The sequence below is a fragment of the Malus domestica genome, chromosome 01 (genome assembly GCF_042453785.1).
Source record: "Malus domestica chromosome 01, GDT2T_hap1".
Lineage (NCBI taxonomy): Eukaryota > Viridiplantae > Streptophyta > Magnoliopsida > Rosales > Rosaceae > Malus > Malus domestica.
Genome location: NC_091661.1, coordinates 15,033,215 through 15,057,607, shown reverse-complemented (window position 1 = coordinate 15,057,607; position 24,393 = coordinate 15,033,215). Strand labels below are relative to the sequence as shown.

The following is a 24,393-nucleotide window of genomic DNA, read 5'->3' as shown; positions in this document are numbered from 1 at the left end:
GTGTCTCGGGTTCAAACATTTCCTCTCCCCTCTAGTGTAGAGAAACGTTGGTAATTCTTTCCCCCATTTGACTTGTTATTTATTTATCATTTTTCAATTGAGATTAGAATAATAATGTAGATGTCTGCATAGCCACATTAGTTAGAGCGTATGTGTTCTTCTTAGAGTTCAAGTCCACCTCCTGACAGTTTAGATTGGTTTAAAACTGTCCGGTTACAGTTTCGTACTCTAATAACATAGAACTCGTTTGAAAATGCTTTTAAAACTACTAAAAATGCTTTAGGAATAAAAATGTTTTTGGGTTTCAAAAACACTTGAAATGCATTTAAGAGAAGCACTAGTTATGTGCGCTAAGTCATTTTAAAAAGCACTTCCAAGCACACCCACAACAGAAGAAGAAAGCAGGTTTTGCAGTAGACAATTACATCCACACTCACCCAAATTACGTAAATCTGTTTCCACTAACTAATTCTTAAACTGTAACAACTTGACACCATTTTACCCACATTATTTAACAGATACAGAAACCCAACTTTTCTCATTCACCCGCTCATACCTACTCGGTTTCGAAACTGTACATCTCTAGAACCCAGCTCTCGGCAACGGAAAACCTGCATAGAGGAATACGCAAGCTCTAACATACGCGTTTACGTACACGTTCACAAATTTTTCAAGGCTGTATACGCAGAAGTATGGATGTCGCAGCACTCAGCATCCCACGAGAAGTCCATTTCCATGGCATCCGTTATCTTTCTCTTCCACTTCGACGGGTTGTTTTTCTTCAAATAACAGGACAGCAAATTTCAACAACTTTAGCATCTTGATAATAATTGGGAGTTAGAAGAGAATCTGAAAGTTTAATGACCAGGTAAAGAATCGCATACAATTTCATCCAGGGCTTGGCTTAGAGTCATATTTCCAAACGTAGAGCTGATGAAACGTGAGAAATTTGTGGTCTCGTAGTTATGTTCGACAAAGTTCCTGTTCAAAGTTATAGCCAATGAGACATTTATAATTATACTTTCAAATGAAATAACATCATAAGAAAATATAACCATCTGTACGTTTTCATTCCGAATAAGAACACTTACCCGAACCCCTCGTCGTTGGAGTTTACTGTAATTGGAGCAGCTCCGTATTTTAAAGCTTTTAGCTACATACAATGAATAATTCGACATCAGACAAGAAAAATTATTTCCGTCAGTACATTTCCCAGAAATTTTAACAACAACAACAACAACAAAACCTTTTCCCACTAAGTGGGGTCGGCTATATGAATCCTAGAACGCCATTGCACTCGGTTTTGTGTCATGTCCTCCGTTAGATCCAAGTTTTTATTCTTCTGTTAAGATCTCCATCTAATTCTCCGTTCTCTTGCAAGATAGATCCTAGGTAGCGAAAACGGTCACTTTTTGTGATCTTCGCTAGATTGCTCCGGTCATTAGTGTGGATAAGTATATAAATGGATAGAGATAGGAAAGCAAACACAAGATGTACGTGGTTCACCCAGATTGGCTACGTCCACGGAATAGAGGAGTTCTCATTAATTGTGAAGGGTTTACACAAGTACATAGGTTCAAGCTCTCCTTTAGTGAGTACAAGTGAATGATTTAGTACAAATGACATTAAGAAATATTGTGGGAGAATGATCTCGTAACCACGAAACTTAAGTACCGGAGTGTGGTATCGTCTTGACTTGCCTTATCTGTCTCATAGGTAGATGTGGCATCTTCTCTGGAAGTACTCTTCCTCCATCCAGGGGTGGTATCTGTAACTGGTGGAGATGCACAAGGTAATGTATCAATTTCACTTGAAGCTTACTTGTAGTTTCAGGCTTGGTCAAGCGCGATACAAACCATGTAGTAGGAGTCCCCCAAGTCGCCGAGCTAGGGTATCTGCTGAAAGAGGTGACAGACAAGGTAAGCAATCAGAGCTCCGGCTGATTGTTCACATTCTCCCTATCTTGCAGGCAGCATGAAGGATAAAGAGAAGAAAGATGAGAAGAGATGATATGGGATACTTTTGCTTTTGAAGAAGTAACTTTCCACAGGCTTATTCTTGAACTGGGCTGGAGGGTTTTCTGGTTTCCTCCAGAGTATAAGGCCGACTGAAGAATTTGAGGGTCAAAACAAGTCCATCAAATCTAGAGTACGTTCGACCCTGCTGATATGGGATACTTTTGCTTTTGACAGAGTAGTGGATGTATCGGCACGTGTGCTGTTACGCTTGTCTCCACATGCTTCCTTGTATCCTTCTCACTTGCCCTAGCTGTTCCTCAGGCAGATGTGGTATCTTCCCTGGAAGCCTAAGATGTTGAAGATGAGTACTCGAGAGCAATGCCAGGTAAGTAATTCCAGGCAGTCAGTTCCTGGCTGGAAGCTTGATTCCAAGTGCTGACTGATTGCTCTCTTTCTCCTTGTCTTGCAGGTAAGAACAAGGCCAAAGGAAAAGACAGGGAAAAAGCATGATATGGGATACTCTTGCTTTTAACCCTGATGATATGAGATATTCTTGCTCTAGTATAGCTTGTTTACAGAGGTATTATCGGGGGGAAAGAAAGCTGAAAATTTCGAAAGGCTTCGTTGGGAGTGCCCTCTCAGATAAGAGGAAGGGTTGAGCATTTTTGCAGGTCTGCCTGTCCGTTGGGGATGGAGGTCGACAGATATAGGAGTCTCCCTAACATCAAGTAATAATGCTATTCCTTTACCCTGCTTGATCATAGCACGGTAGTGGGAGCTGTCAGCTTCACATGTTTTAACTCTGTCAGAGCACTTTGAAAAAGTGGTCTGTGGTATCTGGAAAGCTGATGTTGCGTGTGAAGATTACAGACAAGCTTTATCCAAGGAGATCCAGCTCTTGAAGTTGGGAAAATGGTGCCTCTTCGGTTTTCGAACAAGCAATCCTGTCGGAGATCTGGCTCTCTAGATTCGGAGAACGATGCCTCTTCGATTTTTGAGAAAGCAATCATGTTGGGGGTCTGGCTCTCGAGATTCGGAGAGCGGTGTCTCTTCGATTTTTGAGAAAGTAATCATGTTGGGAGTCTGGCTCTCGAGATTCGGAGGACGGTGCCTCTTCGATTTTGGGGCAAGCAATCTTGTTGGGAGTGTTTTCTTGAATGTGAGTAAAGGTTGGGCATGTTTGCTAGTCTACCTTGCCACGAAGCACAAAGGTTGACACACAGGGACTTTCCAATTATCCAGCAGTGGTACTGTTCCTTTACCCTCTCTTCGATTTTTGAGAAAGTAATCATGTTGAGAGTCTGGCTCTCGAGATTCGGAGGACGGTGCCTCTTCGATTTTGGAGCAAGCAATCTTGTTATGAGTGTTTTCTCGAATGTGAGTAAAGGTTGGGCATGTTTGCTAGTCTACCTTGCCACGAAGCACAGAGGTTGACACACCGGGACTTTCCAATTATCCAGCAGTGGTACTGTTCCTTTACCCTCTCTTCGATTTTTGAGAAAATAATCATGTTGAGAGTCTGGCTTTCGAGATTCGGAGGGCGGTGCCTCTTCGATTTTGGAGCAAGCAATCTTGTTGGGAGTGTTTTCTCAAATGTGAGTAAAGGTTGGGCATGTTTGCTAGTCTACCTTGCCACGAAGCACAGAGGTTGACACACCGGGACTTTCCAATTATCCAGCAGTGGTACTGTTCCTTTACCCTTGTGGGTAATAATATGGTAGCTAGACCTTCAAAATTTATGTGTCTAAACTTTGGTAGTGTTGTTTCTTTGCTATTCTTTTACCCTTCTTGGTCAGAGCGATGTAGTGGGAGCTGCAAGCTTCACGTGTCTCAACTTTGTCAGAGAACTTTGGCAAAGTTATCTGTGGTACCCATGAGCTACTGTTGCGTGTGGGAAGTGGGTGATTGAACAATACGATTCATGTGCTTTCTACTTCGCCAGAAATCTTCGACAGAATGCCCATAATTTCCGCAAAGCTGAGTGCGTGTGACAGGTGCTGACGAGGCTGGAAAAGTAGGTGCCTCTTCGATTTCTGAGATCGGCCCTCGTGGTCTCTGAGCAGCCCAGCTTTTGAGAAAGCAAGCCTCTTCGATTTCTGAGATCGGCCTTCGTAGTCTTTGAGCAGCCCAGCTTTTGAGAAAGCCAACGCCTCTTCGATTTCTGAGATCGACCCTCGTGGTCTCTGAGCAGCCCAGCTTTTGAGAAAGCAAACGCCTCTTCGATTTCTGAGCAGGCGCCTCTTCGATTTCTGAAGCTTCGTCGAGTGCAGATTTTTATAGGGGCTGACATTAAGTTCCAAAGCACACTTGAATATCCACCAGTAGAAGCTCCATTCTTGCACTTCTAAGATCTTGATTTGTCCGACCTCTTCTCTCTTCAACACCTTTGAAAATGTCTGGCCCCTCCGACCGTCGTTTTGACTTGAACCTTGTTGAAGAGGTAGCCCCGCCTTCTCCAGATAACATATGGCGCCCATCCTTCGTCTCCCCTACTGGTCCTCTTACCGTTTGGGATTCCGTGATGAAGAATGATATGACCGCTGCGGTAGTGGCCAGGAACCTTCTCACTCCCAAAGATAACAGACTACTTTCCAAACGGTCTGATGAGTTGGCTGTTAAGGATTCTCTGGCTATGAGTGTTCAGTGTGCAGGTTCTGTGTCTAATATGGCCCAACGCCTATTTGCTCGAACCCGCCAAGTTGAATCATTGGCGGCTGAAGTGATGAGTCTCAAACAAGAGATTAGAGGGCTCAAGCATGAGAATAAACAATTGCACCGGCTCGCACATGACTATGCTACAAACATGAAGAGGAAGCTTGACCAAATGAAGGAATCTGATGGTCAGGTTTTACTTGATCATCAGAGATTTGTGGGTTTGTTCCAAAGGCATTTATTGCCTTCGTCTTCTGGGGCTGAACCACGTAATGAAGCTCCAAATGATCAACCTCTAATGCCTCCTCCTTCTAGGGTTCTGTCCGGTACTGAGGCTCCGAATGATCCCCCTCCGGTGCCTTCTCTTTCTGGGGCTCTACCGACTGCTGAGACTTCTTCTAAGCAACCTTTGTGAAGGCTCCCTCTTATTTGTTTATTTTGACTCAAGTATATGTGCATATTTGTAACTGATCAGGGATATCAATAAATCAGTTTTCCTTCATTTCAACGTATTGCGTTAAATACACCAAAGCCTTCTTTGCTAAGTTCTTTGAATTTTCTTTTGTTGAAGCTTTGTGAGTGGAGCATGTAGGTTGAGGTAGTGTTCCCTTAATTTTCCGAGTGAGGAAAACTTCTCGGTTGGAGACTTGGAAAATCCAAGTCACTGAGTGGGATCGGCTATATGAATCTTAGAACGCCATTGTGTTCTGTCCTGTGTCATGTCCTCCGTTAGATCCAAGTACTCTAAGTCTTTTCTTAGGGTCTCTTCCAAAGTTTTCCTAGGTCTTCCTCTACCCCTTCGGCCCTGAACCTCTGTCCCATGGTCGCATCTTCTAATCGGAGCGTCAGTAGGCCTTCTTTGCACATGTCCAAACCACCGTAACCGATTTTCTCTCATCTTTCCTTCAATTTCGGCTACTCCTACTTTACCCCGGATATCCTCATTCCTAATCTTATCCTTTCTCGTGTGCCCACACATCCAACGAAGCATCCTCATCTCCGCTACACCCATTTTGTGTACGTGTTGATGCTTCACCGCCCAACATTCTGTGCCATACAGCATCGCCGGCCTTATTGCCGTCCTATAAAATTTTCCCTTGAGCTTCAGTGGCATACGGCGATCACACAACACGCCGGATGCACTCTTCCACTTCATCCATCCAGCTTGTATTCTATGGTTGAGATCTCCATCTAATTCTCCGTTCTTTTGCAAGATAGATCCTAGGTAACGAAAACGGTCGCTCTTTGGTATTTCTTGATCTCCGATCCTCACCCCTAACTCGTTTTGACCTCCATTTGCACTGAACTTGCACTCCATATATTCTGTCTTTGATCGGCTTAGGCGAAGACCTTTAGATTCCAACACTTCTCTCCAAAGGTTAAGCTTTGCATTTACCCCTTCCTGAGTTTCATCTATCAACACTATATCGTCTGCGAAAAGCATACACCAAGGAATATCATCTTGAATATGTCCTGTTAACTCATCCATTACCAACGCAAAAAGGTAAGGACTTAAGGATGAGCCTTTATGTAATCCTACAGTTATGGGAAAGCTTTCGGTTTGTCCTTCATGAGTTCTTACGGCAGTCTTTGCTCCTTCATACATATCCTGTATAGCTTGGATATATGCTACTCGTACTCCTTTCTTCTCTAAAATCCTCCAAAGAATGTCTCTTGGGACCCTATCACACGCTTTTTCCAAATCTATAAAGACCATGTGTAAATCCTTTTTCCCATCTCTATATCTTTCCATCAATCTTCGTAAGAGATAGATTGCCTCCATGGTTGAGCGCCGTGGCATGAACCCGAATTGGTTGTCCGAAACCTGTGTCTCTTGCCTCAATCTATGCTCAATAACTCTCTCCCAGAGCTTCATTGTATGACTCATTAGCTTAATACCCCTATAGTTCATGCAATTTTGTACATCGCCCTTATTCTTGTAGATAGGCACCGAAGTGCTCGTTCGCCACTCATTTGGCATCTTCTTCGTTTTCAAAATCCTATTGAAAAAGTCAGTGAGCCATGTTATACCTGTCTCTCCCAAAACTTTCCACACTTCGATTGGTATATCGTCTGGGCCTACTGCTTTTCTATGCTTCATCTTCTTCAAAGCTACAACCACTTCTTCCTTTCGGATTCTACGATAAAAAGAGTAGTTTCTACACTCTTCTGAGTTACTCAACTCCCCTAAAGAAGCACTCCTTTCATGTCCTTCATTGAAAAGATTATGAAAATAACCTTTCCATCTGTCTTTAACCGCGTTCTCTGTAGCAAGAACCTTTCCATCCTCATCCTTGATGCACCTCACTTGGTTTAGGTCCCTTGTCTTCTTTTCCCTTGCTCTAGCTAGTTTATAGATATCCAACTCTCCTTCTTTGGTATCTAGTCGCTTATACATATCGTCATAAGCCGCTAACTTAGCTTCTCTCACAGCTTTCTTCGCCTCTTGCTTCGCTTTTCTATACCTTTCACCATTTTCATCTGTCCTATCCTTGTATAAGGTTTTACAACATTCCTTCTTAGCCTTCACCTTTGTTTGTACCTCCTCATTCCACCACCAAGATTCCTTTTGGTGTGGGGCAAAGCCCTTGGACTCTCCTAATACCTCTTTTGCTACTTTTCGGATACAACTAGCCATGGAATCCCACATTTGGTTAGCTTCCCCCTCTCTATCCCACACACACTGGGTGATTACTTTCTCTTTGAAAATGGCTTGTTTTTCTTCTTTTAGATTCCACCATCTAGTCCTTGGGCACTTCCAAGTCTTGTTCTTTTTTCTCACTCTTTTGATATGTACATCCATCACCAACAAGCGATGTTGATTAGCCACGCTCTCTCCTAGTATAACTTTGCAATCCTTACAAGTTATACGATCCCCTTTCCTCATTAGAAGAAAATCTATTTGTGTTTTTGACGACCCACTCTTGTAGGTGATCACATGTTCTTCTCTCTTCTTAAAGAAGGTGTTGGCTAAGAAGAGATCATATGCCATTGCAAAATCCAAGATAGCTTCCCCATCCTCGTTTCTCTCCCCAAAACCATGGCCACCATGAAAACCTCCATAGTTGCCTGTCTCCCTGCCCACGTGTCCATTTAAATCTCCTCCTATAAATAACTTCTCTGTATGAGCAATTCCTTGCACCAAGTCTCCAAGGTCTTCCCAAAATTTCTCCTTCGAACTCGTATCCAACCCTACTTGAGGTGCGTACGCACTAATCACATTGATAAGTTCTTGTCCTATTACAATCTTGATTGCCATGATTCTATCTCCTACCCTCTTGACATCTACAACATCTTGCCAACACCGTTTCTCGTTCTATTTGTGCCCGAATACCATAGTTTAAACCCTGAGTTTTCTAGATCCTTTGCCTTACGACCAACCCACTTAGTTTCTTGTAGGCACATAATATTTTTCCTTCTCCTCACCATAACTTCTACTACTTCCATAGATTTTCCCGTCAAGGTTCCTATATTCCACGTTCCTAAACGCATTTTGCTCTCTTGAACTCTACCCTTTTGTCCTAGCTTCTTCACCCTTCCCCGTCTAATAGGATCAAAGTACTTCTTTTGTGTGTTCCGTGTAAAGTTGATAGGAGCATATGCTCCCAAACAACTTTGAGTTGAGTCGTTCGAAAAAAAGTTTCTATAGCCCCCTTGCTCATTTAACACTGCATCCGGGTGCCGATGGAGATACAGCGACCCTTGCTCACTTATCACTGTGCTCGGGCCACACAGCGCGCCACTTACGGGTGACGCCCTAGCTTTAGCGCAATTTCGTTCTGGATTCATTTTCATAAGGATTCGACGTAATCATGGAGTGCCGGCTGTCGACTACCTGACGCCCTCCCCCTCCTCCTTTATCCGGGCTTGGGACCGGCAATGTAAGATAAACTTACACGGCGGAGTTTTCCCAGAAATTTTAAAAAGTATTAAAATCAAAACTAAAAGGAGAAAAGACAAGAACATAAACTAATACTAGGGAGACGGAAAGAGAGAACTAACTGGAACTTGAAGGCCAGGGTCATGAAAAGATTGGCATAAGATAATATCAGATCCCGCGAAAACCAAATGTGATAACGCTTCATCATTCCCATCTATGAATTGTACATTTGCATCCTGCAGCCAAAGGAGAACACAAAATATGTATAGGTGACGCGAAAAGCATGCAACAACTTTTGTTCTCACATCAAAGAAATACTGCCACCTACGACCTAACAGTTATATACATCAAAAGAATAAAAAGAATCTCATAAACACAACTATGGGTTGCATTTAGCTTGAACATATTAGGGTCTGCAGAAACTTTTGTTAAGACGGAAAAGATCAAAATACAAAAGCAATATTCTATAATGATTTGCCACAAATGTCATTAACACAACGAACACGAGGCAATGCGACCTGTACCTTCAAGGGTTCATGCAATGATCCCAACTTGTTTACACTTGATATTTTGCCAATCCCCATGACGATGTACTGTAGAAAGACACTTAACCATCACATCCACGAGAAACAATCTAGAAAAACAACTTAAATACCAGGTTCTTTAAAGAAAGTTTTCCGAAAGAAATGGCTAGTTATTTCTTCCCTTGCTACCAAGCACACTGACCATTATTTTTTTTAAATTACCCTTTGCACACCGTAAAGGCATTCAGCAAGGCTCGGCCACTAAGCCATACATTTTTCTGATGAGAAAAGAAAAAGGGGAAGTAACTACCTGTACATCAATCCCACTAGTTTTCGAAAATATTTCCCTCAGCTTCTCCAGATCAACATCTGATACTTTAGAGAAGATGCATCCAACCTGATAAAATATTCGTAATTTGTTGCATTTCCAGTAAAAATCAGAAAACAAGTATAAAACCTTGCATAAAAAAACGAAGATGAAAGAAAGACAAAACGAAAAGAAAGTTAAGTTATTCTGAAGACAAGGCTTCCCCTGAGCAACCAGTCCCATACCATAGATTAATTTCTGAAAGACAATCAAGGCTTAACTCGTAATGTTGATTTTGTCAGATAAGTTAACACACATCTTACCGAAGAATGTTAATTCTGTCCGTGTTTTCAACTTTTCACCTACCTAACATGGTTACCTAAGAAATAACAGGTCGTAACACACCAAGTACAAGCTAATGAAAACTAGGTGTTCACAGTTCAGATAACCTCGGATGCATACGTACAAGAAAAGTAGAAGCATGCTCGGATAACCCAAGGTGCTGCTGCAATGCAGCTTTGCAGACTGTTTTCCCTTTCATATCCTTAGCATTATACTGTACAGGAAGAAAGTTGTCCGTGGATGGATCCCAGGTGGAGTTGTCAAATCCACAAGGAGCAATAATCACTTTGTTTCTGAACGAAAATGGGAACACTAGGTGAATTTTCTTTCAGTGTAAGAAACCAAAAGAATCTGCATGAATGTTTGAGTGAGCTACTTACTTGTGAATGTTTAAGGTAGGATCCAGCCCATGACTCAGACTCTGAATAACCCTGCCTTTTGAAAGTATGGATGACATAATGACAACTTTATTGGAGTAAACAACTCCACCCTGCAAATTTATAGAAAATAAAACCTCCAGGGAATCCATGTCGAATATTAAAGGAAACTAGACCTTCCGATAAAGAAGGGACTTTGAAGTATGGGAAATAATATTGAATAACAAATGAAATGAGCTGGAAACCAGGACATCATAGCAATGCCGCCTTTTTATGTGTTCTCCAAACTTATATATGGAAGCTGAAATTTGAGGGAATGCAACGAAAAAGCAAACATAAAAGAATGTATTGCAACCGTTCATAAATAAATATACTTTATTACCTTGGCCTCCTTCACAATTGTATCATAACCGAGCCAATTTCCGTTCAGTTGAAAGTTGAAATGATATATTGATTCTCATTTGAATATTTTAAATTTTATGCATCTACAATCTGAATTAAACAGTAAACCATTCATAAAGTCACCAGGTCAAGGCTGGAATGCATTCTTATTTCACATCATACTCAGGAAAAAGGAAACAATACTCAAATCCTAACCCATCATTGTCAGGTCGTACCCAGTGCACAAGGCTCCCGCTTTACGCAGGGTCTGGGAGAGGTGAATGTCGGCTAGCCTTACCCCCATTTATGGAGAGGCTGCTCCCAAGTCTCGAACCCGAGACCTACCGCTCATGGGCGAAGGCACTTGCCATCGCACCAAGTGCGACCTCTTAACCCATCATTGTCAAAATTGGCAAAATTGGCGTGAAGTTTCTCAGACATAAGATAAAATAGTGACTTTAACGTCAGAAGACTATAACATGCAGTCATTGAAAAATATCTATCCAACTGTGTATACTATGCTTTAGTTACATGACATAAGATATATAAAGGACGGTGAATTCCTGTATTATCTTGGAAAAAATTATCAAGAGAAAAGAGACAGAATAGCTATGGAATATACCTTCAAGATATTAACGAGATGTGCCTTGGTATTATCTTGTAAACGATCAGGACGGTGAAGTCCAGCAGGATCGAGTCCGCATAACTCTAGTTTCTCTGGATGCTCAAGACACTAAAGTATCGAAACACAGAGCATTATAAATTGGATCCATGTGAGTATGTAAAGTTAAAAAGAAAAATATACAGCTACTTGCCTGTGAGTTGAGGTCATGGCATGTCAATAGAATTCTTGTACCTTCAAGTCCCTGTACAGATGAGGAAAAACTATTATACGGTGGCACGAATTCCATTCCAAAAATAAATAAATGTTTTTCTCTAACCTGCAACCACAAGTTGGGAAGGAGCAAGAAAAATACAACAAGATACATTAGAAAAATTGACTCTCATGTGACGGAAAACTAAAGCGGCCCGTGACATCAGTACTGTGATGGACATTAAGGTACTTAGATTGGCTTCCATGTTGACCACATAAAGTTTTCTGCCTTTCCACATCCTTTACAAATCGTTTTAAGCAAGGTGCGAGTTGTATGATGCGGGACAGACATGTTACCTCGTAAGCAAGCTGTTAGCATCATACCGTCTTCCACACTACATATTTTCCATAATTCACACTCAAGACATTGCCCTCAAATTATATCCATAGGAAAAAGAGCTTCCTTATTTGGTCCTTATTAAGTAGCTAATTAAGTTATAGCATCTCAACCAGGAATCAAATTTTAAGTATGTATGGCTAAGTACACGATGGGCTGCACACACTTAGCTACTTATTAGATAATGCGGTACACATACATCATAAATTTGTGTAAATATATATTAAATACGCGTTCCAAGTTGCGTTGCATTAAGTTTCATTTAATAAATTAGCCGCAAATTTATTCTTTGAAAATGAATATTAAAAGAAAGGTTCTTGCTCGGGAGCAAAGAGAAGGATGCGGTAGTACTTATTTAATGGTATTCAATATAGAGCAAAGAAAATACAGTTTGAAGCTGTACCTGTTTAACAGTAATATCCCAGAAAAGTGGCCCAATAATAGCAGTCTCCCAGTTGTGGATATGTATCACATCAGGACGCTTTCCAGATTTTACAATATAATCCAATGAAGCACGGGAAAAATAGGTAAACCTGAATGCATCAAATACATGAACCACCATAGAAGAAATTGCTCATGGCAGAGCTAGATACCATATTAGATATAATCCTAAATATGGAGATACGGCACCACAAAAGTTAGGCCTTTTCTTGTATAGAGAGAGTAAGATACCCATGAGTATCTGAATTCATTGATGGTTTTAAAAGCCCAAAGTGCTCAATATAATTTTATTTCTATGAGAGCACACTAGTGCAAAGTAACCCACTTTCAGTTCATAATACTTTAAGTTTAAGAAAGGGCCAATCTTATGAATCTATGTTTTAGTAAGGTTTCCTCCTCTAAGAACCTCATCAAAATACAACCCAAAGATAAATGGTCAAGAATATGAGTGAAAATTATACTGACCTTTCAAAGTCATCTGAGTAGCCATATAGCCTCTCACGATTGAAAAAGGATGAGTAGTATACTGGTTGAATTAAAGTAACTCCAATGCCATAGACAATGCTGCATAACAAGTAGATAAAGCTAGATAAATAAGATTTTCAAACATAACACGATAACAACACAGATGCTTTTCTAATAAAAGAGCTAGTTAGAAGTTAGTTGGTACTTTGGATCTAGAACACAGATGCGCACATGCACGCACGCACCCAAACAGGCAGACAGACTCACAGACATGTGAAAGACCTCACCACCACACATTCCAAGTCAATCAATGTACTAATCGGGTTTCTTAATTTTCCCCTTTTAGTCTTATGATCCTCAGCAAGAGAGGGCCCATTTAAAAAATAAAAAACATAGCCATGATAGGCTCGTGATCATAATACCATGGCCAGTTAATGGGCAATACCCATGAGCTGGTCAAGTCTGACGTCATATGTTAGAACTCAAGTTCTCACCCAAACGGGTTAGCCAAATGTTGTCAGCGGTGTACCTTGAACCCAGATATATTCGACTATTACCAAACTGAATTTTCTAAAGCAAACATAAATATGGTGTACAAAGAAACAACTCAAGCTTACCCAGTCCAGATTTTGTTCCCATGCAACTGACCATTGTAATATGAATAACATTCTGCCTCAATTTCTTTTAGGCCTTGAACTTCGTTTAAGTCCAAGCTTGAAAACCTAATCACAAGGTACAGTCATGAACAAAATCATTAGTAATTGTCTAGTTTTCTAGCAAAATTTATTAAAAGGTTTATAGGAACTCATGTACAAAATAAAGTCCATCCTTGTCATTGAATGCACTTTTTCTACCCAAAAACACTCTATAAACCATCATTTTAAGAAACCGTTAGATCTTTCTTTCCCAAAATTATATTTTCGGAAACAACAATTTGAACAAAGAATAAGAGAATATTCACATTTTCCATATTCTGCAATCCTACAGGCTTTCTATCTTCATGACCGTGCATTCTAATGAAATAAGCGGCAAGTCTAGAGTACTTCAGATCCCATGAGAAAAGAACAGACCTAAGTGAACATACATGGTGTAACTATCTCTTCCATCAGCATTACTACATCAGACTCGGCTTCCTCTATCTCCCTTGGCCATTAGGAATGTGGCAGGCAACTGAATTAAGCAAGAGCTACCTAGTAGATTTCTTGGACTACACGAGGATATGTCAATACCATACTACTGCCACATAGTACCTACAACAGGTTTCACTAAACCAATATTATTGTCACAGCCGGTCCCAAGCCCGGATAAAGGAGGAGGGGGAGGGCGTCAGGTAGTCGACAGCCGGCACTCCATGATCACGTCGAATCCTTATGAAAATGAATCCAGAACAAAATCGCGCTAAAGCTAGGCCGTCACCCGTAAGTGGCGCGCTGTGTGGCCCGAGCACAGTGATAAGTGAGCAAGGGTCGCTGTATCTCCATCGGCACCCGGATGCAGTGTTAAATGAGCAAGGGGGCCGTAGAAACTTCTTTTCGAACGACTCCACTCAAAGTTGTTTGGGAGCATATGCTCCTATCAACTTTACACGGGACACACAAAAGAAGTACTTTGATCCTATTAGACGGGGGAGGGTGAAGAAGCTAGGACAGAAGGGTAGAGTTCAAGAGAGCAAAATGCGTTTAGGAACGTGGAATATAGGAACCTTAACGGGAAAATCTATGGAAGTAGTGGAAGTTATGGTGAGGAGAAGGATAAATATTATGTGCCTACAAGAAACTAAGTGGGTTGGTAGTAAGGCAAAGGATCTAGAAAACTCAGGGTTTAAACTTTGGTATTCGGGCACAAATAGAACGAGAAACGGTGTTGGCATCATCGTGGACAAGACCTTGACACAAGATGTTGTAGATGTCAAGAGGGTAGGAGATAGAATCATGGCAATCAAGATTGTAATAGGACAAGAACTTATCAATGTGATTAGTGCGTACGCACCTCAAGTAGGGTTGGATACGAGTTCGAAGGAGAAATTTTGGGAAGACCTTGGAGACTTGGTGCAAGGAATTGCTCAGACGGAGAAGCTATTTATAGGAGGAGATTTAAATGGACACGTGGGCAGGGAGACATGCAACTATGGAGGTTTTCATGGTGGCCATGGTTTTGGGGAGAGAAACGAGGATGGGGAAGCTATCTTGGATTTTGCAATGGCATATGATCTCTTCTTAGCCAACACCTTCTTTAAGAAGAGAGAAGAACATGTGATCACCTACAAGAGTGGGTCGTCAAAAACACAAATAGATTTTCTTCTAATGAGGAAAGGGGATCGTATAACTTGTAAGGATTGCAAAGTTATACCAGGAGAGAGCGTGGCTAATCAACATCGCTTGTTGGTGATGGATGTACATATCAAAAGAGTGAGACAAAAGAACAAGACTTGGAAGTGCCCAAGGACTAGATGGTGGAATCTAAAAGAAGAAAAACAAGCCATTTTCAAAGAGAAGGTAATCACCCAATGTGTGTGGGATAGAGAGGGGGAGGCTAGCCAAATCTGGGATTCCATGGCTAGTTGTATCCGAAAAGTAGCAAAAGAGGTATTAGGAGAGTCAAAGGGCTTTGCCCCACACCAAAAGGAATATTGGTGGTGGAATGAGGAGGTACAAACAAAGGTGAAGGCTAAGAAGGAATGTTGTAAAGCCTTATACAAGGAGAGGACCGATGAAAATGGTGAAAGGTATAGAAAAGCGAAGCAAGAGGCAAAGAAAGCTGTCAGAGAAGCTAAGTTAGCGGCTTACGACGATATGTATAAACGACTAGATACCAAAGAAGGAGAGTTGGATATCTATAAACTAGCTAGAGCAAGGGAAAAGAAGACAAGGGACCTAAACCAAGTGAGGTGCATCAAGGATGAGGATGGAAAGGTTCTTGCTACAGAGAACGCGGTTAAAGACAGATGGAGAGGTTATTTTCATAATCTTTTCAATGAAGGACATGAAAGGAGTGCTTCTTTAGGGGAGTTGAGTAACTCAGAAGAGTGTAGAAACTACTCTTTTTATCGTCGAATCCGGAAGGAAGAAGTGGTTGTAGCTTTGAAGAAGATGAAGCATAGAAAAGCAATAGGCCCAGACGATATACCAATCGAAGTGTGGAAAGTTTTGGGAGAGACAGGTATAACATGGCTCACTGACCTTTTCAATAGGATTTTGAAAACGAAGAAGATGCCAAATGAGTGGCGAACGAGCACTTTGGTGCCTATCTACAAGAATAAGGGCGACGTACAAAATTGCATGAACTATAGGGGTATTAAGTTAATGAGTCATACAATGAAGCTCTGGGAGAGAGTCATTGAGCATAGATTGAGGCAAGAGACACGGGTTTCGGACAACCAATTCGGGTTCATGCCAGGGCGCTCAACCATGGAGGCAATCTATCTCTTACGAAGATTGATGGAAAGATATAGAGATGGGAAAAAGGATTTACACATGGTCTTTATAGATTTGGAAAAAGCGTATGATAGGGTCCCAAGAGACATTCTTTGGAGGATTTTAGAGAAGAAAGGAGTACGAGTAGCATATATCCAAGCTATAAAGGATATGTATGAAGGAGCAAAGACTGCCGTAAGAACTCATGAAGGAAAAACCGAAAGCTTTCCCATAACTGTAGGATTACATCAAGGCTCATCCTTAAGTCCTTACCTTTTTGCGTTGGTAATGGATGAGTTAACAGGACATATTCAAGATGATATTCCTTGGTGTATGCTTTTCGCAGACGATATAGTGTTGATAGATGAAACTCAGGAAGGGGTAAATGCAAAGCTTAACCTTTGGAGAGAAGTGTTGGAATCTAAAGGTCTTCGCCTAAGCCGATCAAAGACAGAATATATGGAGTGCAAGTTCAGTGCAAATGGAGGCCAAAACGAGTTAAGGGTGAGGATCGGAGATCAAGAAATACCAAAGAGCGACCGTTTTCGTTACCTAGGATCTATCTTGCAAAAGAACGGAGAATTAGATGGAGATCTCAACCATAGAATACAAGCTGGATGGATGAAGTGGAAGAGTGCATCTGGCGTGTTGTGTGACCGCCGTATGCCACTGAAGCTCAAGGGAAAATTTTATAGGACGGCAATAAGGCCGGCGATGCTGTATGGCACAGAATGTTGGGCGGTGAAGCATCAACACGTACACAAAATGGGTGTAGCGGAGATGAGGATGCTTCGTTGGATGTGTGGGCACACGAGAAAGGATAAGATTAGGAATGAGGATATCCGGGGTAAAGTAGGAGTAGCCGAAATTGAAGGAAAGATGAGAGAAAATCGGTTACGGTGGTTTGGACATGTGCAAAGAAGGCCTACTGACGCTCCGATTAGAAGATGCGACTATGGGACAGAGGTTCAGGGCCGAATGGGTAGAGGAAGACCTAGGAAAACTTTGGAAGAGACTCTAAGAAAAGACTTAGAGTACTTGGATCTAACGAAGGACATGACACAGGACCGAGCACAATGGCGTTCTAAGATTCATATAGCCGATCCCACTCAGTGACTTGGATTTTCCAAGTCTCCAACCGAGAAGTTTTCCTCACTCGGAAAATTAAGGGAACACTACCCCAACCTACATGCTCCACTCAGAAAGCTTCAACATACAAGCTTCAACAAAAGAAAATTCAAAGAACTTAGCGAAGAAGGCTTTGGTGTATTTAACACAATACGTTGAAATGAAGAAAAACTTATTTATTGATATCCCCGATAAGCTACAAATATGTACATATACATGAGTCAAAATAAACAAACAAGATGGAGCCTTCACAAAGGTTGCTTAGAAGAAGTCTCAGCAGTCGGTAGAGCCTCAGAAAGAGAAGGCATCGGAGGGGGATCATTCGGAGCCTCAGTACTGGACAGAACCCTAGAAGGAGGAGGCATCAGAGGTTGATCATTTGGAGCTTCATTACGTGGTACAGCCCCAGAAGACGAAGGCAATAAATGCCTTTGGAACAAACCCACAAATCTCTGATGATCAAGTAAAACCTGACCATCAGTTTCCTTCATCTGGTCAAGCTTCCTCTTCATGTTTGTAGCATAGTCATGTGCGAGCCGGTGCAACTGTTTATTCTCATGCTTGAGCCCTCTAATCTCCTGTTTGAGACTCATCACTTCGGCCGCCAATGATTCAACTTGGCGGGTTCGAGCAAATAGGCGTTGGGCCATATTAGACACAGAACCTGCACACTGAACACTGAGAGCCAGCGAATCCTTAACCGCTAACTCATCAGACCGTTTGGAAAGTAGTCTGTTATCTTTGGGAGTAAGAAGGTTCCTGGCCACCACCGCAGCGGTCATATCATTCTTCATCACGGAATCCCCAACGGTAAGAGGACCAGTAGGGGAGACGAAGGATGGGCGCCATATGTTGTCTGGAGAAGGCGGGGCTGCCTCTTCAACAAGGTTCAAGTCAAAACGACGGTCGGAGGGGCCAGACATTTTCAAAGGTGTTGAAGAGAGAAGAGGTCGGACAAATCAAGATCTTAGAAGTGCAAGAATGGAGCTTCTACTGGTGGAGATTCAAGTGTGCTTTGGAACTTAATGCCAGCCCCTATAAAAAGCTGCACTCGACGGAGCTTCAGACATCGAAGAGGCGCCTGCTCAGAAATCGAAGAGGCGTTTGCTTTCTCAAAAGCTGGGCTGCTTAGAGACCACGAGGGTTGATCGCATAAATCGAAGAGGTGTTTGCTTTCTCAAAAATTGGGCTGCTCAAAGACCACGAAAGCCGATCTCAGAAATCGAAGAGGCGCTCGCTTTCGTAAAAGCTGGGCTCCTCAGAGACCACGAGGGCTGATCTCAGAAATCGAAGAGGCACCTACTTTTCCAGCCTTGTCAGCACCTGTCACACGCACACTCAGCTTTGCGGAAATTATAGGTATTCTGTCGAAGACTTCTGGGGAAGTAGAAAACACATGAATCTTACTGTCCAATCACCCACTTCCCACACGCAACAATAGCTCATGGGTACCACAGATAACTTTGCCAAAGTTCTCTGCCAAAGTTGAGCACGTGAAGCTTGCAGCTCCCACTACATCGGCTAAGAGAAAAAAAAACAGGGGTATTACTGCCAAGGGTAAAGGAACAGTACCACTGCTGGATAATTGGAAAGTCCCTGTGTGTCAACCTCTGTGCCTCGTGGCAAGGTAGACTAGCAAACATGCCCAACCTTTACTCACATTCGAGAAAACACTCCCAATAAGATTGCTTGCTCCAAAATCGAAGAGGCACCGTCCTCCGAATCTCGAGAGCCAGACTCCCAACATGACTACTTTCTCAAAAATCGAAGAGAGGGTAAAGGAACAGTACCATTGCTGGATAATTGGAAAGTCCCTGTGTCAACCTCTGTGCTTCGTGGCAAAGTAGACTAGCAAACATGCCCAACCTTTACTCACATTCGAGAAAACACTCCCAACAAGATTGCTTGCTCCAAAATCGAAGAGGCACCGCCCTCTGAATCTCGAGAGCCAGACTCCCAACATGATTACTTTCTAAAAAATCGAAGAGACACTGCTCCCCGAGATTCGGAACTCATGACTTTTCCAGCATGATTGCTTTCTCAAAAATCGAAGAGGCATCGTTCTTCGAATCAATCGAAGAGGCGCTCGCTTTCTCAAAAGCTGGGCGGCTCAGAGACCACGAGGGCCGATCTCAGAAATCGAGAGGCACCTACTTTTCTAGCCTTGTCAGCACCTGTCACACGCACACTCAGCTTTGCGGAAATTATGGGCATTCTGTCGAAGACTTCTGGTGAAGTAGAAAGCACATGAATCTTACTATTCAATCACCCACTTCCCACACGCAACAATAGCTCATGGGTACCACATATAACTTTGCCAAAGTCTCTGCCAAAGTTGAGCACGTGAAGTTTGCAGCTCCCACTACATCGCTCTGACCAAGAAAGGTAAAAGAATAGCAAAGAAACAGCACTAACAAAGTTTAGACACATAAATTTTGAAGGTCTAGCTACCATATTATTACCCACAAGGGTAAAGGCACAGTACCACTGCTGGATAATTGGAAAGTCCCTGTGTGTCAACCTCCGTGCTTCGTGGCAAGGTAGACTAGCAAACATGCCCAACCTTTACTCACATCCGAGAAAATACTCCCAACAAGATTGCTTACTCCAAAATCGAAGAGGCACCGCCCTCCGAATCTCGAGAGCCAGACTCCCAACATGATTACTTTCTCAAAAATCGAAGAGACACTGCTCCCCGAATCTCGAGAGCCAGACCCCAGCATGATTGCTTTCTCAAAAATCGAAGAAGCATCGTTCTCCGAATCTCGAGAGCCAGATACCACATACCACTTTTTCAAAGTGCTCTGACAGAGTTAAAACATGTGAAGCTGGCAGCTCCCACTACCGTGCTATGACCAAGCAGGGTAAAGGAATAACATTACTACTTGTTGTTAGGGAGACTCCTATATATGTCGACCTCCATCCCCAACGGACAGGCAGACCTGCAAAAATGCTCAACCCTTCCTCATATCTGAGAGGGCACTCCCAACGAAGCCTTTCGAAATATTCAGCTTTCTTTCCCCCCGATAATACCTCTGCAAACAAGCTATACTAGAGCAAGAATATCTCATATCATCAGGGTTAAAAGCAAGAGTATCCCATATCATGCTTTTTCCCTGTCTTTTCCTTTGGCCTTGTTTTTACCTGCAAGACAAGGAGAAAGAGAGCAATCAGTCAGCACTTGAAATCAAGCTCCCAGCCAGGAACTGACTGCCTGGAACCCCTTACCTGATTACTTACCTGGTATTGCTTTCGAGTACTCATCTTCAACAGCTTATGTTTCCAGGGAAGATACCGCATCTGCTTGAGGAACAGATAGGGCAAGTGCGAAGGATACAAGGAAGCATGTGGAGACAAGCGGAACAGCACACGTGCCGATACTTCCATTACTCTGTCAAAAGCAAAAGTATCCCATATCAGCAGGGTCGAACGTACTCTAGATTTGATGGACTTGTTTTGACCCTCAAATTCTTCAGTCGGCCTTATACTCTGGAGGAAACCAGAAAACCCTCCAGCTCAGTTCAAGAATAAGCCTGTGGAAAGTTACTTCTTCAAAAGCAAAAGTATCCCATATCATCTCTTCTCATTTTTCTTCTCTTTATCCTTCATGCTGCTGCAAGATGGGGAGAAGGTGAACAATCAGCCGGAGCTCTGATTGCTTACCTTGTCTGTCACCTCTTTCAGCAGATCCCCTAGCTCGGCGACTTGGGGGACTCCTACTACATGGTTTGTATCGCGCTTGACCAAGCCTGAAACTACAAGTAAGCTTCAAGTGAAATTGATACATTACCTTGTGCATCTCCACCAGTTAAAGATACCACCCCTGGATGGAGGAAGAGTACTTCCAGAGAAGCTGCCACATCTACCTATGAGACAGATAAGGCAAGTCAAGATGATACCACACTCCGATACTTAGAAGTTTCGTGATTACGAGATCATTCTCCCACAATATTTCCTAATGTCATTTGTACTCTAATGTCATTTGTACTAAATCATTCACTTGTACTCACTAAAGGAGAGCTTGAACCTATGTACTTGTGTAAACCCTTCACAATTAATGAGAACTCTTCTATTCCGTGGACGTAGCCAATCTGGGTGAACCACGTACATCTTGTGTTTGCTTTCCTATCTCTATCCATTTATATACTTATCCACACTAATGACCGGAGCAATCTAGCGAAGATCACAAAAAGCGACCGTTTTCGCTACCTAGGATCTATCTTGCAAGAGAACGGAGAATTAGATGGAGATCTCAACCATAGAATACGAGCTGGATGGATGAAGTGTAAGAGTGCATCCGGCGTGTTGTGTGACCGTCGTAGGCCACTGAAGCTCAAGGGAAAATTTTATAGGACGGCAATAAGGCCAGCGATGTTTTATGACACAGAATGTTGGGCGGTGAAACATCAACACGTACACAAACTGGGTGTAGCGGAGATGAGGATGCTTCGTGGGATGTGTGGGCACACGAGAAAGGATAAGATTGAGAATGAGGATATCCGAGGTAAAGTAGGAGTAGCCGAAATTGAAGGAAAGATGAGAGAAAATCGGTTCCGGTGTTTTGGACATGTGCAAAGAAGGCCGACTGACGCTCTGGTTCGAAGATGTGACTACGGGACAGAGGTTCAGGGCCGAAGGGGTAGAGGAAGACCTAGGAAAACTTTGGAAGAGACTCTAAGAAAAGGCTTAGAGTACTTGGATCTAACGGAGGACATGACACAAAACCGAGCGCAATGGCGTTCTAGGATTCATATAGCCGACCCCACTTAGTGGGAAAAGGCTTTGTTGTTGTTGTTGTTGTTGTATCAACTTATGATCATCCACCCATACTCATAAGAGCAATTTTTGTCTGAAAGTTCTCTATCAAAGAAAACAATATTTAGGTCTTCCATAGTTAAGCACTCTGAGTAAAAAACAAAAAGTACAAAGGAGGTCCCATAATTACTTTGGAAGTATCACCTCCACCAAATTTCCCTTCCTTTGTAGTGCACAGGACAAGCCTGTCACATATGAAGCCAAGGATCCGACAGAGACCAGGGGTGCCATTTCCGTGCATACATGGACAATGTGAAAGCCATTCCTGAAAGTTTCAAAATAAAACATAAATCACTTTTTGAAAGAGAAAGAAGCGACAAAAAGAATGAGAGTAAACTGCCGATCTCTCCCCTGAACTTTCACCTAACTTTTGATTTACCCCCTAAACTTTGAAATTGGAAAATCAAGGACTTAAACTAATTTTTTTGGCCGATTCCCCACCCCCCCTGCCGTTAGTTTTCCATAGATTCCAGCCAAATAAATGTTAACTCTTATCACGTGCACACCACGTGACTTTCCTTTGAGAACAAAAACGTCACTTCGCTAGACCTTCAAACGCAAAAGCTATAGAATCACACAGATTTGCACAGGTCAAGAAATCTAGGGTTTTCAATTATTTTAAATAATGAAGCGACCAAACTACCTCACATGTTGTGCATATGTTTTCATTTAACAGAAATTTGGATGGAATGAATGAAACTAACAGCAGGGGGAAATCGACCAAAAAAATTAGTTTCAGTCCTTAATTTTCCAATTAAAAAGTTTGGGGGAGGGGGGGGAATCGAAAGATAAGTGAAAGTTCAGGGGGGAAATCAGCAGATTACTCAAAGAATGAAGAAAAAAGCATAATAATAAGTTGCATAGGTAGTAAAATTCCTCATTTTAGAAGAGATACATAACTGAGCATTGTCCAATTAATGCAGAATCCATGAAGTTTTAAATGCACAAAGCCAAACATTGCATGATTTAAGAAGTTCATACTTTACACAATAACATAGTTTGGTATATTGTCTTCCAAGTGTTCAAAATGTAAAGCTTTGTTTGTCAAATATGCAAACCACTACCTTTTGATTCTCTCAGAGAAGTGACGGAGTTCAGCTAGAATCTCAGTGTCTCCTTTCTGCAGGTTGTCATTAAATACTTCAGGTAAGCTAAATTTGTTATCCATAACCAGCCTTCTCAAATCGGATGCCTCCACGGTGGTAACCATTCCATTGAGGACCATTGAATCTATCCAAAAGAGTAGCTCCCAACAGCTTACCCTATCTGGTTTACAGTACATCAACAGAAAGACATTATTAAACTAACCCTCATGAACTCTAAATACTTCTTTCACTTTCGAAGAATATGATCACCAACAATTGTACAAAACAAGTAAATCAACAAAGATTTCATCACATAATGGTATATAAGCCTAAATTACACCTTTAGTTCCCATAGTTTAGGCTCAATTCCACTGTACTTTTTATAATTCCAATTTCAATAAGTTCATTTGTATAGATTAGTTCCCCAACATTTTCAACGTGCTCCAAATTTACATTTCTGTCACACTGTTTGACGAAAACTTTCAAATTATAACCAAAGCATGTTTATCATGACCAGACTTCACATTGTTAAAAACACCACACCAAATTCTAGGGATGATTAGGGTACCTTGAGGCCTTGCAATGGCAGCCTGCTTTTCCAGCTCCAGTTGCTCAATCCTATCCACCAACAGCTCTTTCTCTCTGTTGATTTTGTTGAGTTCTTCTACCGCCTTAACACGTTGCTGGTTTAACTGCAGAATATCTGAATTTTCATTCCAAAATTGCAATGGAATTAAAACAAGTTAAAAATAAATAAACAGAAAGAAAAAAGAAAAAAAAAAGCACAAATAACATGAATTGCAATTGAGGAGTTTGGTTTTGGCTTACTCTTCTGAGCTTCTCTGAAGAGTTTCCAAATGTCTTCGGCCCGAGAGACGGACTCCGCATTTTCATCGCCCTTAAACCTGAAATTAATGGAGATTGGAGTGATTAGATCAAAGTAAAGCAGAAAATTGAGGTTTTAGAAAATAATGATAACAATTAAGTGACTGACTGACTTCATTTCTGAGGAGGAGGAGGAGGCATTGACGGCGGAGCAGCAAACTAGTGGAGTTGGAGTTTTCTGATGCGGTGGTTGCCACTGCCACGGGCGGAGGATCGAGCTGCTCATCAGCGCCTTCATTTTTCAAACCAAACTGTGTGAGTAAGAGCAACTCCACCATGGAGCCCTCAGCTAAATCCACCTGTAACTGCTTTTAATGAATAATAACTGCCATAAATGAACAGTAATTGTCATTTGCATCTCCACCCTTATAACCCTTCCCCTGGCAATAGACAATTAAAATAATAGTTTTTTTTGTTTGTTTAAATAATACAAAATAAAATTATTTGTAATTTCGGATAAAAATTCTTAAATCGTTCTCGTTGCGTCACGTGTCATTTTATCCAAAAAAACAATTATTTAGCGAATGAT

The 24,393-nt window shown here is 41.9% G+C and overlaps 1 protein-coding gene and 1 long non-coding RNA gene across 2 annotated transcripts; one reads left to right on the top strand and one right to left on the bottom strand.

Moving 5' to 3' along the window:
* Window positions 1–320: 320 nt before the first annotated feature.
* LOC103426542 (probable starch synthase 4, chloroplastic/amyloplastic) lies at window positions 321–24,151 on the bottom strand. Its single transcript, XM_029090068.2, has 18 exons — window positions 23,978–24,151; window positions 23,808–23,884; window positions 23,548–23,682; window positions 22,959–23,160; window positions 22,025–22,159; window positions 13,156–13,260; window positions 12,539–12,637; window positions 12,036–12,165; window positions 11,237–11,287; window positions 11,044–11,154; window positions 10,044–10,153; window positions 9,788–9,956; window positions 9,325–9,411; window positions 9,015–9,083; window positions 8,613–8,726; window positions 1,092–1,153; window positions 885–981; window positions 321–779 (listed from the first exon to the last, which is right to left on the bottom strand). Exons 1-18 carry the CDS (start codon window positions 24,100–24,102, stop codon window positions 660–662), a joined length of 1,998 nt encoding a protein of 665 aa, XP_028945901.1. The 5' UTR covers window positions 24,103–24,151; the 3' UTR covers window positions 321–659.
* Window positions 2,207–2,567, top strand: LOC139196999 (uncharacterized). The gene is made up of 2 exons (XR_011581958.1): window positions 2,207–2,343; window positions 2,428–2,567. It is a non-coding gene; the product is annotated as an uncharacterized lncRNA (long non-coding RNA).
* Window positions 24,152–24,393: the final 242 nt, after the last annotated feature.